This window comes from Prinia subflava, chromosome 1 (genome assembly GCF_021018805.1).
Source record: "Prinia subflava isolate CZ2003 ecotype Zambia chromosome 1, Cam_Psub_1.2, whole genome shotgun sequence".
NCBI classification, from domain to species: domain Eukaryota; kingdom Metazoa; phylum Chordata; class Aves; order Passeriformes; family Cisticolidae; genus Prinia; species Prinia subflava.
In genome coordinates, this window is record NC_086247.1 from 112,320,537 (window position 1) to 112,335,862 (window position 15,326).

At 42.0% G+C, this 15,326-nt stretch overlaps 1 protein-coding gene across 1 annotated transcript; it reads left to right on the plus strand.

Moving 5' to 3' along the window:
• The first annotated feature begins 1,577 nt into the window (after positions 1-1,577).
• On the plus strand, positions 1,578-12,820 carry CMTM6 (CKLF like MARVEL transmembrane domain containing 6). The gene is made up of 4 exons (XM_063408604.1): positions 1,578-1,765; positions 6,338-6,514; positions 7,416-7,514; positions 8,969-12,820. The coding sequence occupies exons 1-4, from the start codon at positions 1,640-1,642 to the stop codon at positions 9,116-9,118; spliced, it is 552 nt and encodes a 183-aa protein (XP_063264674.1). The 5' UTR covers positions 1,578-1,639; the 3' UTR covers positions 9,119-12,820.
• The last annotated feature ends 2,506 nt before the right edge of the window (positions 12,821-15,326 follow it).

Genomic DNA, 15,326 nt, shown 5'->3' on the forward strand with positions numbered 1-15,326 from the left:
ACCCATGGTGAGACCTCGTTTGTTTTAGTGGAAACGCCCACGCCTTGGGAATCACAGGCCTTGCCCTACTCATTTGCCTCCCGGGCCAATTCCTGCAGCCAAGCATGTTTATGGCAGAGACAGGTCTGTATGACCCTGCCTAGGGACACTGTGTGTTCCCCTGGATTGTGCCCTCTTACCGGGAGAAGGCAGGCACACAGCATGCTGGCACACACTCAGCAGGGAGCGTGGCTCAGCTGCTTTGGTGTGGCCCACAGTTCTGCCCAGTGAAGAGGGTGTCCTGGCAGAGCTAAAAGTAGCCCCAGCCTCACAGGGCTCTGTAGCTCACTCTCTCCCACTGCATTGTGTGGTTCCCAAAGGGAAGCAGTGTCCAAACAGCCTGATCTGTTCCCTAAGCAGGGAATCTGTTCATATACAGATCATGTTAAGCAAATCTCCTCTTTTTCAATCTGTAGCTATCTTCCATTTCCTTGAATTTAGACAAGTACAACTGAACTTGACTATGAAGGACCATAATACTCTGTAGGTAATGCATCAATAATATAGAAGCAAACATAACACACCTTTGCTTACATATAAAAGGTTCAATCTACTTTTACTAGGCAACAAAAATTATAGTTTCTTTTAAAGGCTGATCTGGGCAAAAATATGGGAGCATATTAGAAGAGGCTTGGGTATATGAGTGTTTTCTCTCGTTGACAACAAGGAATATCTTCGAGGACAATGATTCTTCTCCTGTACTCAGCACTGGTGAGGCCACACCTTGAGTGCTGTGTCCAGTTCTGGACTCCTCAATTCAGGAAGGACACCGAGGGGCTGGAAGGAGTCCAGAGAAGGGAATGGAGCTGGGGAAGGGTCTGTGGCACAAGTCCTATGAGGAGTGGCTCAGGGAGGTGGGGGGTTTAGCCTGAAGAAAAGGAGGTTCAGGGGTGACCTTACTGATAACTACAACTGCCTGAAAGGAGGGTATAGCATGGTGGGGGTCGGGATCTTCTCTCAGACAACTCATGACAGTACAAGAGGACATAGCCTCAAGTGGCACCTAGGGGAAGTTTACGTTTGACAATAGGAGGAATTTCTTCACACAGAAAGAGTGATTAGACACTGGAATGGGCTGCCCAAGGAGGTGGTGGAGTCACCGTCCCTGGAGGTGTTTAAGGCAAGACTGGACATGGCACTCAGTGCCGTGGTCTTGCTGACATGCTGGTGTTCGGTCATAGGCCAGACTCGATGACCTCAGAGGGTTTTTCCATACTAATTGATTATGCGAATGCAAGCAGGGAAAGCTTTGGCTTAAAACCCCCTTCTGACACCGTAATCTCGTGTGACAACTGAACAGTCTCGTGAATTTTACTTGCCAAGTCCCGGTTAGCGAGCTGAGCCCAGGCCGGGCCCGAGGCGTCCCTCAGGGGCCGCTCCCGCCCGCGGCCGCCAGGGGGCGCGCTGGCTGGGGCCGCAGGGGGCGCCCTTGTCCCGCCGGGACCAACGGCCGCAGCAACCGCCGCCCCTCCGCCCTGCCGCTCCCGGCGCCGCCCGGCGCCGCCCCGGGCCTCCCACCATGCCGCCTCCCGCCCCGCCCCGCCCGCCGCCCTTTTGGTTTCGATTTTTCCCACCTGGCATCCGGCGGCCCGGCCCGGCCATGGAGAACGGCGCCGTCTACAACGCGACCACGGAACCGGAGGCGAAGGGGCCCCACCGCCGCCCCTTCGGCTGCACCGTGCGGCACCTGCAGGGATGGCGGCTGCCGGTCAAGGTGGTCCAGGCGGTGAGTGCCCTCCGCCCCTCGCCGGGCGGGACCCGCCGAGCCTGGCGGCAGGGAGCAGCCCTGGCAGGATGGCTGCCGGGGCCGGGGAGAGACCGAGAGCCTCCCGGGACTGAGCCCGGCGGGGCGGGGGTGCTCCTCTCTGGGATGGAAACGAGCGTGTTGTGATGACCTTCGGCTTGAGGACGGACCCCGCCGCTTAAAAATTAAACTCCTCAGCGCAGGCTGGGGAGATGGCCGCACACAGGCTTCGAGGGAATGGGTTCTGCCTGTCGGAAAGGGCTGGCTGCCCCGGGAAGGTGTCCTGACTTGGGACGTGGCATGGGGTCACTAAAGTTGTGCAGACCTGTAACTCAGGTGGAAAGCTGGCATGGTGCCTTACAATGCAGGTCCAAAGAGGTTTATGGTGGGAGGTGCCGGTAGTGCTCCTTCTTCGTGTCCGAGCTGCAGGAGCAGGTGCTGACATCTGCAGCCGCCGGGGTCCGGCTGCCCGCTGGCCTTAAACACCCGCTCTGCCTCCAAATCAGAGGGAAGCCCCGCAGGAAATGTAGGGCTTTCTTCTGAGGGCCGGATTGGGTGAAAACAGGAGGAAGGAACCTTGGATGAACCTCACCGTAGGGCAGTAGAACTGGGGAGGGTATTGCTGGGTCCTGAGCTCCAGACCTTCCCCTCTTGCTGCTCCTGCAGCCCCTTCCAAGCCTGTCAGTTTGCGCTGTCCATGCTAAAATGAAGGAGCCCATTTCTCCCATGATTTGTGGTAGAAAATTGCACCAGAAACCCGTAATCCTGGCGCATCGCATGAGAAATCACTTCATGTCAGGCAGCCCTGGGCCCACCAGGAAATAGAAGGCTTCTTTTCTGCTGGCTTTTCTACTGCATGTTGTTAGCTAAGGTTACAAGTGTATGCCCTTATTCATCTGGAGAAACTTATTTCTAAGGTCAGTGTTTGGTGACGGACTCTTCCAAAATGTACTAGTGTGACTGCTGACACGGATGTGAGGAGCATCACTCGCGTACTGGCAGGGAGTGAGGGAAACCCGTGGTGCTAAAGGGCAGCTGACTGCAAATGCGTGTCAGTGTGCATTTTGCAGCCAACACAGTGGCTTTTTAGTCAAATGTGTCGTGCTCACAGGAATTGTAGGTGATTTCCACCCCTTTCTCGTTACTTCGCCATTGCAGAAAAGAGGACGTTTGGGTTTTAAGCTTCATCTCACACGTAGTCAAAACCTTCAACCAGAAATGTAATATTCTTTACTGTTAGTAAAGTGCTAACACTGCCAAAAACAAAGTTTTCTAAGAGTGTTTAAAAAAATCACACCCAAGAATGTTTTAAATAAATATAATGGAACATAAACTTTTAATTCATCTACTGGAGATTATTAAAGCAAGATATGCTGGGTTCTGCTCCCTGACAAGCAGAACAAATATAAGTAGGTTCATTGACTAAAATAAAGTAAGTGATTATGCAGGCAAATTTACTGATGTACCAAAACCTTAAACTGTTTAATTATTTAAAATGCTTTATAAGTAGAAAAAAATATCATTATCCAAACCAAGATGAATAGCTGCTTGACATGTTCTTAAATAAGTAGCATTTTATGGCCTGCACCCATTTGTCAGTGAGAGGAAAAAGAAAATGGAGTTATAGTTGTTCACCCTCCTAATCTCCAACATTTTTCCCTTCTTTCTTGTAACCTTTATCAAAATGCACAGATCTTGAGGTCTCGGTCAAAACACTTTAAACAAACCCCAGAAAGTCCCGAAGGTGGAAGCCTCAGTCCCTGCAGTAAGAAGGTTCCTGTTCTGGGAAAGTGTTGATTTTTGGAAATGATCAAGGATCTTATAAAATACTCTGAAATCACCTGCAGAAAACTGGCTTCTAGACCTAAAAAATACTTTTCTTCAGATGAATAATGGCATACACTCTAACCTTAGCCAATTCTTTTGAGAAAATTAAACAAGGAAAACATGATTGTCAAAAATCACAAATGTGAGTGCCAAAAGAATGCTGGAAGGCATGTTATTGCACAGGTTTCTAGGATGTTGTTTTGTTAGTTGTGGTTTGTTTGTTTTTTTTTTTAATAGGTGGAATGTTTTTGGTAGTCCATGACTGGTTCAAATTCTGCACAAAGGTTAATGGCACAGTGTGTATTGTGCCAAGACTGAGGTAGAAACTAATTCTTACCTAAAGCAGGACAAGTTGTCATCAACTATTGTTTAACTTTAGTCAAAATGCCCTAGCTGGAAAGGTGAATGGTGATTCTGGCTTAAAAATCAGCTCCTTTTTGAGCTGTTCATGTCCTATAGTAGCCTGAATTAGGCAGACTTAATAGAGAATTAATATGTGCACCCGCCTGAACTAGAAGATTTTGTACTGGGAATCCCACCGAGGATCTTCACAGGCTTGTTGGCAAGTTCATTGATCTGCTCTATTTTTGTAGGAAGTCACTTGTTAAATCTTGTTTACAAAATTGACATTTGTTTAGAAATTTCCAACAGTAATGTCAATATCAATGAATAATTTCTTGCTGGTAAGAGACAGATGAAGATATTTAATTTCTGGTGTACATACAGACAAGACTTAGAACAAAACCAAAAATATCCAAAAGAACTGCTTCTCCAACAATGCTTTTGGTGTTTAAAACTTATTTTTGTGGTAGTAGGAGAACAGAGGGATCCCTTTTTTTCTTGATAATGATATCAAAGAGCAAGTTAAGAAACCCAAGCAGAGCTCTCTGGCATCTTGTAAATGTGCTGCTGATACATTAACTTAATCAAAGCACTTACTCAGAGTTCTTCAAGCCAACTTTTTTTTTTCATTGATGTACTCTATTTTATTACTCAGCTTATTAATTAAAAAAATTTGAATATTGACTTGGACAAATCCCAGACAGGATTCTACTTGGTAAATCTCAATTATTTGACACTGAACTCTTTATAACTGCTCTTTGAGTGGGATTTTTTTCAACTTGTTTGTACACTCAATGGAGAAGCTTTTTTCAGTTATTTAGACCGTATTACAGTTATCTGGACAAATACTTTCTTTTAAGGACAGGTTTATTGTCTTCCTGTTCTGTTTCAGCCCAAGTGAAAATGATGGCATTCAGTTTCCAGTGCTTATAAAAAGAGATAAGTTTGCATGTACAGTGCTATCTCACAGCTGACCGTGTGAAAAATTGAAAGTCATTGGATGCAGCTGTAAGCACATGTTTAGAAATGCAAAAAAACCCAAAACAAAACAAAAAACCCAACCCATAAAAACTGCAAAGTCAGAGTTTAAAACATTTCTGGGCTGACATTGTAGTTCAGTGTAGTTCATCGGTTTAGGTGCAAGGGCTGCTAAGAAATTCATGTTGCCAGCCACTGTGAGAGAGAAAGGAAGCATGTGGAGGCCTGATAGTAATATTGAAGTTTCTCAGCTCCCATTCTTTCCCTTTCTGAACTCCTGTTTATTTTATATTGTTGCATTTCCAAAACATGGTTCTCTGAAGTGCTCTTCTGAGACCTAGCTTCATAAGGGGAATTTACACTTCCTGCTGCTGAATTGTTGTTTTTGTTTTAACTGTGAGAAAACTGAAACCAAAGACTGGTGGTTATTTTCCAAGAACAATTCTGAATCTTAAATTTAGATTTTTTTAAACAAAGAACTGTCAGCCTCTTTATTGTCCACATACTCTTATTAAAAATATGATTGTCATTCTCATATCAGTCTCAGTTCTATGACCCAATCTGATTCCTGCTCATAGTTTTGTTTTAAATTGGTGAACTCCTTACTATGAAGATCTGTAAAGCTATGCCAAGTTTATGGGATGAAGGAAACTAGCAAGAAGGGGCTAAAATAAGTGAACAGTTAAATAAAGCAATATTATTTCTTGTACAATAAAATAGAAAATCCAGCAACAGGGGTATGATGACTGTACAAGGAACTAAGTCACAGTTTTTTCTCAAAACACTGTGGCAGGAAGGTGAAGATAAACCTCTGCATAGATTAAACATTGTCTAACATAGCTTGAACATAGTGTAAAGTTTCAGTTCCTACAAGAACAGTTGAGCTTCCATCATTTCTGGGTCACAAGCGCTGAGTTCACGGAGTTTCTCTTAAGTTTTATCAAGTAAGGTAACATCAGCTGTGAACTTCTAGAGAGGTAGCTGAGTGTGTCAGCGCTGCCCAGTTTCCCCCACTGCTCTGAACCCAAATACATTCAGAACTGAGTGCAGCTGTATGTGGTAGTAGCATTTTTGCAGGATGTGTGTTCTCCACAGTGCCTCATCTGCTTTCAGCTGGCTGTTGCACAAGACCACAAAACAGGAATCTTGTCTAATCAAGAAGCCTCTGTTTGGCTGTGTGCTCAGCTTAGCTGAGTGCACATTATGGACCACCTTTAACAGCCAAGTGTAAACCATGTCATTGTATAATTATTTCCATCTGTAAGAAAATAGTGCAGAACTTCACCAAACTCTTGGTAGATTGAGAATATTTGTCACAGCTAGCTTTATTAGTCTTCATATCAGAGATGTCTGCTTGTTGAAGATGTTAGAGACTTGATCCAACTCAAGCATGTTATTTTTTTGCAGATTTTCTCTTTTTCAGCTGTTGTTTGTGAAGAAGTTGTGGACAGTTGCATCACTTGTGGTGGACTTTACTTCTTTGAATTCATAAGCTGCAGTGCCTTTCTTTTGAGCCTCCTGATTCTGTGTGTGTATTGCACTGATTTGTATGAATCACTGGGGGAAGAGAAAGTGCAGAAACTGGTAAGAAAGCTTTTTTTTAAAAAAACAAACCATTTCTTCTAAGTGCATAAAGTCTGCTGAGGAGTAAAAAGCCTGTGCAAAGTGAATTTCCTTTTCTTCTCCATGTAAAGGCTAGATTAAAGTATCTTATAGTTTAAAAATGAGTCAATTTTGAGATTTTATGTTGACATCTTTTTCAAAGTTGGCTACCTGCAGGATTTTAGGACTTGTGTGGAAAAGTCTTTCCGCATTAATGCTACCAATACAACAGTGTAGCCATCACACATGTGTACGCATATGGAATACACTTTACCACCAGCATGATGCTTGCAATTTATCCGTTTATCATATTTATTTTCCTTCTGAGTGTGGACTACCTCCTTTCTGGCAATAATGGTAACTCATTTATACTTTATACTTCAGAAGATCCAGCAGTGGGAGAAGGTTGCTGTGTAGTCAGTAGGAACATTATTCCATCTCGCAAGTGTCCCTTCCCATTTGCCTTCAGAGCAAACAGTAGGGTCTTTATTTGATGGTACAGATAAGGGAGTGTATTAAAAGGTTTGAATGAGCACATTTACTTACTGTTTTCTAATATCCCAAATGTTTTACTTAGGGAATAAAGCTCATCGTTGTCCTGAGCTTGAATTTGATGATGAAAAAAGGTTAGAAAAAATTAATTAAATACTTAAAAACAAAAATAGGGCAGACTCCTTTAAATAGCTGATAATGCTGTTTAAATAGCTGATAATGTTTAATGTCATTTGGGATGTAGTTGTAAAATGTATTTTCTGAAGCCTCCATTAGCATCAAAGTATCAAAATGTAAATTCAGGTTAACTCAGCTGTTGTTATGATGCTTGTTCTTTTTAGGTAACCTATCTCCAGTTAAATTATACGTATTTTTATATATTTATTTGCAGAATTTTTGGGCTGTGCCAATCATAGCTGCCTGGTTTCTGTTAGCATCGATAGTTTTTTCTGCAAGCTGCTCTGGCTCTGCTGTTGAAAAGGCTGCATGTGTAAGTCTTAAAATGGCAAGATTTACTTTGTATTTATCTTGTACGTTCATTTCTCTGCCCTCTAAACTTCACTCAATTTGCAGAGAAGAAACTGGGCAGGGAATAGAACTCAGTGATGTTTTGGAAGGAATTAGCTATTTCAGACCTTCCAGAATCTTACCATAGGAAATGCAAAGAGTTCCAGTTCCTCAGGATTGCTGGAAAACAATCCTCCACCTTTTGCCTTCTGCCTTGTGTGATGATTTGTGTGATGTTCTGTCACCTCTTGCTATTCAACATTGTCATCTCTTGAAGCTTGCCCAGTTCTCTGATACGCTGCTTCTGAAATTTCCATTTTTCCTCAATTGTCCTTTCATGATGTCACTCCCTCACAGAGTCATGAAGAAATCCTGTCTTTTGCTTTTACAGAGCACATGTAGACAACACTGACTTGCACAGTTGCAATTATTTCAGCAGTTTCCTCAGTGACAGAACTAGTAGAGCAACAGGGCATTCATCTCCTAGAGAGCACTGAGGAGGCTCAGGTCAAGGCACTGAAGGGGCTTTTGGGATGCTGTAGATGTCAGAATTCCCAAGTCATTTGAATACCTCTTTTGAACAGCCTTGCAATTGTGAACATGTGAGTTTAAAAGATCAAATTCTTGAATGAGAAAAAATGATTTGGAAAAGAAAGCAAGATAATTCTGTTTCATGGGCAGCATCAGCTGTTAGAGACACACACTTCTGTATAGTAATCTTAAGTGATGTAGATCTATTTAGACCTAATAATTGGAGCATAAATCAGTTTTCAGCTTTGCTTTTTATTCTGGTGCAGGAAAAATGAAAACTACTGTGATTTAATTCTTATTAATGTCAAATTCCTTTGGTCCAAACCAGTTGTGTAAAATTTAGGTAGAGTTAGAATAATGCATATGTTTCTTTCCTTGTTTGAAAAAAGCTGCCTTCTCTTTACCAATTCTCCTCTTGCCATGACTAGTAACAAAATGTCATTCACAAAATGTCATTTCATTTTCCCTTGCTGACCTAGGCTCTGCAGATCTTCTCTTCCTTCACCTTCTGCATGTTATTCTTCTTCATTTACTCATTAATCAGCAGCCCTCTCTTTGATAAATAGTCTGCTAACATGCCATGCTACTTTAATAACTGATTTTGACAATGAAACAAATATACTTTTACTGTTAAAGGTTGATTAGAACACAGTATAAAGTTCACATGTGATTAAAAGAGTGAGAACTGTAAAATCTTCAGCAATGAATGTGCTAGAAGGATGATTTCTGGTCTGTGTCTAATGTAAATAGAACTATCTATTTAAGGAGGACTTTAATCTTAATATATAAGCATTATTAATGTATATAAAATGGTACAGCAAATCTCTCCAAACAATGTTAGGACAATGTTAGGATATTATTACTGTTTATGCATATTAAGATCATGTATTTCTGTCACTTTCACAGGCATTTGGATATTTTGCAACTTTTGCATTTGCAGCTGAATGTGGTATAGAGATCTATCTCAGGCAAAAACAAAAGATCGATGAACGCTCTCAAAATCCAGCTAACATTCCGAGGGCTGCAGAAAATCGGCCATTGAATAAAAAAAGATAACTTCCTGAAACTGTTTCTTTTTTTTTTTTTTTTAAATTGGAGCAAACTGAGATGAACTTCCAGTGCACTGTAGGTAACAACCTCTGTTTATTTGTTCTAATTGATTTTGTATGCATTGCTCATCACAAGTTTTTATGGATTCCTGGGTCAGGTAATGGCATCTTGAGCATCAGGTTCTAAGGCAACTGGTCCTGCCACCTGCTGGGATGAGAGGCACTAAAACACCTTGGGTCTAAACAGAATAACTTCAGGACAGCAGTGTGTTGATTTGATTTTGACAGAGCTGACTAATAAAGGTTAATGCCTGAGGCATAAAATCTGAGCTATAGCTTAAAGATATTTCCTGGTTAAATGGACCAGATTCTTCTGTTGTGAGTTATAAATTAGTACAGCAGAATTGATTTTTGTACTTCCTGGTCAAACTGAATGCGGAAGGGATACCTAAATGGAACCTTACAGAAATGTTTATCCTTAAATAGGGGGGTTTGGATTGATTTTACTATGCCTATGTCTCAGTTCTGTCTGTGGAGATCATTTTAATGGTATAGGGACTGTAGGGGGTTTATGGGGAAGGTAATGTAAATGGTATATTAAGGAGACAATTTTCCACTCCATGATTGTCAAATTTTGGACTTGTATGCCAGAATCTTCTTTCAGATGGTTTCGAAAGCTGAAACTGAAAGTAACAGTTGCAAGAAGAAACTTAAAAAGCCAGCACTGAGAGGAATAAGATAAAGAATAAATAATTACGTGAAACAATCCCAGAAGTAGCCATCTGAATATCAATGGGAAAAACCTTACAGCATGTGGGTTCTACCCTGGTGGATATTACTTGCAAGGTTAATACCATATGCATCTTGTTTATGTATAGATAATGCTAAGTTTTGCCAGAATGGTTTTGAACCTCACCATTTTCTGTGTTTATAAATAAGGCAGTAGCTTGAGACTCCTTGCTGCTGACTAGCTCAGTTGGTAAACAGATAAATAAGCACTTGTCCCCTTGATTTGTTTTGCAAGCAACAGTCTGTAGGACTGCAAGGAACAGCACTGATGGGACACATATCAGACAAGTGACGGATGTGTCAGACCGGATGTTGATGGCTGTCAAAGAAATGAAGTGCTGAAAAAGCATTTTGCTGATCTCTGAGGTAAAATCAAGACTGCTATGCCTCTCTTAAGAGGAAAGCCTTCAAAAGCAGAGCAAATTACTGTAAGCCAGGAGATGTTCCAAAATACCAAAGCCAATAAGAAAAAGCCGATTATGCAATAACAGTTCTTGTCTGAGTGCTTGAGACACTTGCCGTTTCTCCCAGGCGTTAACTGCATTTCACCAATATCCCAATCTGGCGTGTTCCCCGTCCTGTGAGCTGTTGTGGCAGCACTGGGACCTCCAGAAACTGGCTCACCTGTATTTGGGAAAGGAAGAGAAAGCTGTTTTAAGGCAAAGGACTGTAATAACAAGTCAAAGTTGGTTTTTTCCCATTGCTGCCACTTTCTGATGAGTGTGAGTTTGTGATGTTCTCTTTCTCTATGGCCTGAGACTTAAGCCTAACACTATACTTTGCATGGAGGATGTAAAATTTTGCCAGGTGGTGTGAAGCACCAAGTTAAAGTTGTAGCTTGGTTTTAGAGCTATGCATAGAAGAGATACTTTCCTTTCTAGAATTGTCTGTGTTGTAAAGAAGAAATGATCTTTGGAGTGGCTTTTTTTTTTCTTGTATTTATTAGTGTCTGTTTGCACTAAAACTTGATTTCAGTCAGTGCTTGCTTAGGTGTCCCTGATAACTGGATAGATTAGAGATGTTTGGTTTACAAGCAGTGTTACTGGTGATACAAAATATCCATAATGAGAAATATCTCCTCTGTGATCTGCAATGTCTTACTCTGGGGACTGTGCCCATATAAGTAACATTCCAACAGTCTCATTTTGGTTTCTTTTTATTGCCTAGAGTCCTACTGAATTTTTTCCACATCAAAATGTCTATAGTCTTTAAATTTTCATCTGTAATTGGTAGCTGTAAATATAGTGTAAGAGCAACCCTGTGCTGCTAAGTATTTATTAAGTAATGCAGCACTGTGAATGGACTTTTATCTTGAGATAATTTTTCCTGTTATTTTTCTCAGCCTGAAGATAAGTGAATTGAGATTTGGTTTTGGTTGCTCTTTCTATAGGCTTTTTCCCACCTAAGTGGGATGTGTTACTGATGTCCATTCCTGGAGATACAGAAAGGGAACTGTGAAGTCATCTCCCAGCCTTGGTAGTTTACCTGGCAATAGTCTGTCACATAGCAGTTAAATACTAGGGGCAGATCACATAATGGTTATAGATTTAAGGCAATTGCCTATAATGTTGCTTCCAAACCAGTTGTTGGCTAACATGCATGATGGTGCTGTTAATCCTTGCACCTCATAAGGTGTTTTTGCTCTGTTTAAAATAGTTGAGAAGCAGATTTGCATGTGTGTGTGCTATTTTCTGCTTCTGTGAAGTTATTTTTTAACTGCTTTATCAGCTTATATCCTAGCTTTCCTTATCACTCCTACCTCCTCTGCCCTCCCAATATATGTGGGGGAGAGGCTTCCTTGCCGCAGGGACTGAGCAGACTGGTCTGCAGTCTTGACGTGGCCCTTTGATGGCTCTGGTGTCAGGTGCTGGTTTTAAATGTCTGTCTCTTAATTAGACTGATCGTGGACAATGCTGTTGGAGCTGGATTAAACATCTGGATCTGCAGGAGCTCTGTGTGTATGGCCGGATGTCTCTTACCCCTCGTGCTCTGTCAGCAAAGCCCTTTGCTTGTTTTCCAGCCTGCTTCTGATGAAATCAGCCGACCTTATTCAAACCACCTATTTAAATTGCTTCCATTAAGGTGGCTGATTTTGGCTTAAGTGGATTAGGGATTGTTCAGGAGAGTGATGGGAGCTCTGGCAGAAGTGCTGTTAGATGCAACAGCCTCAAATTTCTTCTGTTGGCAAAGTGAACATTTCTGTACATCATAACTGGTAGTGAAGCCTGTTGGAAAGATGTAAAAATCACATTAAAATCACAGTGCTACCAGTGCCCTTTGGTTCTGAGTATGGGAAGGAATTGTGCCTTACTGCCTGTGCCCTGTGCTTCAAAAGAGCAGGGAAGGGTTTTGGTCTGTCACAGGTGAGTTCTACCTTTGCACCTTCCAGCCTGAAAGAGCCGTGAGCGATCTCATGCAATTCTCAGGGCTCAGCTCAAGATGTTTTTGCATAAAGGCTGTCATGGTGATCCTTGTTCAAATTTGTGCAATAAAATACCAAGCTTTCTACACTGAAGGGAAATTCTTAGTAATATTTTTCCAAGGTTCTATAAAATTGTAACAAATCAAGATGCTGATAGTGCCTTCAAGATGGATATTCATCTCTTTTTTAGTCTATTGCTGTAAACATAAGCAGCTCTCTGGATATTAAATTTTGTGATGGACAGAGCTATATATCACTTTTAATACCATTAAGAATTAAAGCAGGATGATAATACAATAATTTTATATATATAAAGTAAGAATTTTATAGTTTTGTTTCCAGTGTTGCCTTGAATTTCCATCTAAATAATTTTTAAATGCTTAAATATTTTTTATCATTCTAAACCTGTGATTTTTTGAATGCATTATGCTTTCTTGATCTAACAAACTTCATAAAATATTTTGTAATAATTTTTTAAAATAAAGGTTTCATAAATAAGTGTTTCTTGTTTTTACTGTGATTTGGTGCTGCTGTGTAGTTGTCCCAAAGCCAGCCATAGGAAATAACATCATTCTTTGTTCCTGGTTTGGAGGAAAGATCTTGCATTGTGTGTGCCTGTTCCTGGGGAAGAGGGTCCAAGTGGCTGGATATTCTCACTGGAAGTTCCCAGGAAAAAAGATCCTATAAGGTCAGTATTGCTCCTGACCACAGGGTGCAGCCAAAGTAGCTTGCAGTAGCCTTTACATGTGGTCCATAAGTTAGTGTGAGAAGCATAATCCAGGTCCTGTTGTCCTTATTACATGGAACTGGAAAAAAGAAAGGGGCAGACTTGCTAAAGGAAGGAGCACAACTTGGCAAAAGGTGTTGAGAGTGAATAATTTATTCTGGTGTAGAAGAATGCAGGTCGCTGACTTCCTTAGTTGAGGGAGAGCAGCTTGATCTTTAAAAAATTGTTTGGCTGAGGAAAAGGAATCAAACCTGCATGTTTTGCTTTCTGGCAGAGGAGCACTTTTTTGTTTCATAATCCTACAGATTACTTATTACCTGGTGGTCATCTTGTACACAGGAGGAGAATGATGCTTCCTTCATTGTTGGCACAGAAACTGGAATGCCACAGAATGCTTTTTCTTTATTTTGTAACATGAAAAGATGAAACTGTCTCTTTGATGAAGTTGCCGGAGATGAGTGTAATCATAAGGAGTCAAAAGGGAAAAAGGCCTCAAATGCTTTTAATTATCTAGATGCAGGAAAACAGTTAAGGCAAAATGTTGTATTAGAAAAGTATGTGAATTTTACACCATGAGGAAATAACTCAGAAATACTAGATTTGATAATTTGAAGCATGACCACACAGTTTGTGTTGTTGCTAGAATCACGACAACCCCCTTCTGAGGAGTGTAGTCCAAGTTGGTTCACTGAATGACCAGAATGTAGTGCAGCAGGGCAGAATATGGGCTAGCAGCACGCAGCTTTCCTTTGTTGGTGCACAGGCACCGCCTGGCCACTGTGTGTCCGTCCCTCGGTCAAGGCACAGATGTGTTCCTTGCTTTGGGATGGCTTTTGTTCTTACAGCGAGGAGCAGGACCTGCTCTCTCACAGAGCTGCGGTCATGCAGGAGCCAGGCAAGGTCCCTGCCTGGCTGGGCTTCAGGTGTGGCTGTCCCTTGGGCTCGGAATGGCCATTCTTAGCCCGCGGAAGGAAGCACAGGGAAGGGCAGAAATGTATTTTGCATTGTTCCTGCCGTCGGCACAGGAACCTGCCGAGAAGCTGCAGGAGGGAAGGTTGTCCACAAGAGGGCAAAGATGATCCTAGAATTGAAATTATTTGGTCTGAAGGACTCCGTCCTCTTCCCGCCTGTATTTCCAGTGGGATTGAAGCCCCCATGTCCCTCCATTGTCAGTGTGGCTTTGAACTGAACGGTGCATTGTAGGGATACTCCTTTCATTAATTTTCTTATTTCTTAATATGCACCTTGAAGGATTTTTTGCAATATAATCTCATCAGTATTGTCTCAAGGAGATACTTTGCCTGAGCAGTTTTGAAAGGGTTTTACTTGCATTACTTGTGTTTTATAAACTGCCAATAAATGTTTTTAAAAATTCAAGTCGAGCTTCAGCTGCATGACAACACCTGCACTTAAAACACTGCACTGCAGTCTTGGGAAACTTTGTGGTCTGTACTATGCTGTGGTTTTCAATGAAAGGTCTGTGGATCATGGTTGGGAGAGGAATGGAGTGGGGCATACCTGTGCATTTCCTGGACTCTGCAGAAGTTAAATGAGGGAAGCTTATTATCCAAAAATGCAAATTATGCATGCTGGAAAAAAATAGGGCCCACAAACAGACATGTTGGCAACCACAGCTGTAAAGCATGCCAAGCGGGACTTGCAATTCCAGTCCTCTCCAGGCATCCCAGTGAAACTTGCTTTGAGCAGCCCACATGCCCTAATCACTTACTCAGTTTGTTTCTTATGACCTATTATTTCTTGGCTGAATTATTGGTGGGAAAAGAAACCAGACTTGGCTGTTTTAAAGCTGGCAAGTCCTGAGGTGAGAGTCAGGCTTCACGAGGAGGTGACAGCACAAGCACATTCTTCTGCAGCATGACACATATGCAGCCAGATGGGGACAGCAAATCCCCAGTCAGGTATGCACTGCTGCATGGAGGCAGGCACTATTCTGCAGTGCTGAGCCTGGCGTGTGTGTCAGAGCTCTCTTTTTAGTCCTCACTTGGACTTACAGGAAGCATAACATGGTAAGACAAAAAGGATGACAAGTTTTCTGTTACCATATGCTCTACCCTTCCTTAGAGAATGGAGCAGTGTTGCTCAAAATAATGCAAGTCTGTCTGCACTACAGCCCTCCTTTTAACTACTTCCTTTGCACCAGCTGTTCCTCTCCCAGAAATATCAGTGCAGACATGATTCTGAAATCCCTGCTCGTGTGGAGCTCTAGGTGGGGAGGGGACAGTTACTTAATTGTTCTGTGGTCTCCGCACTCCACTA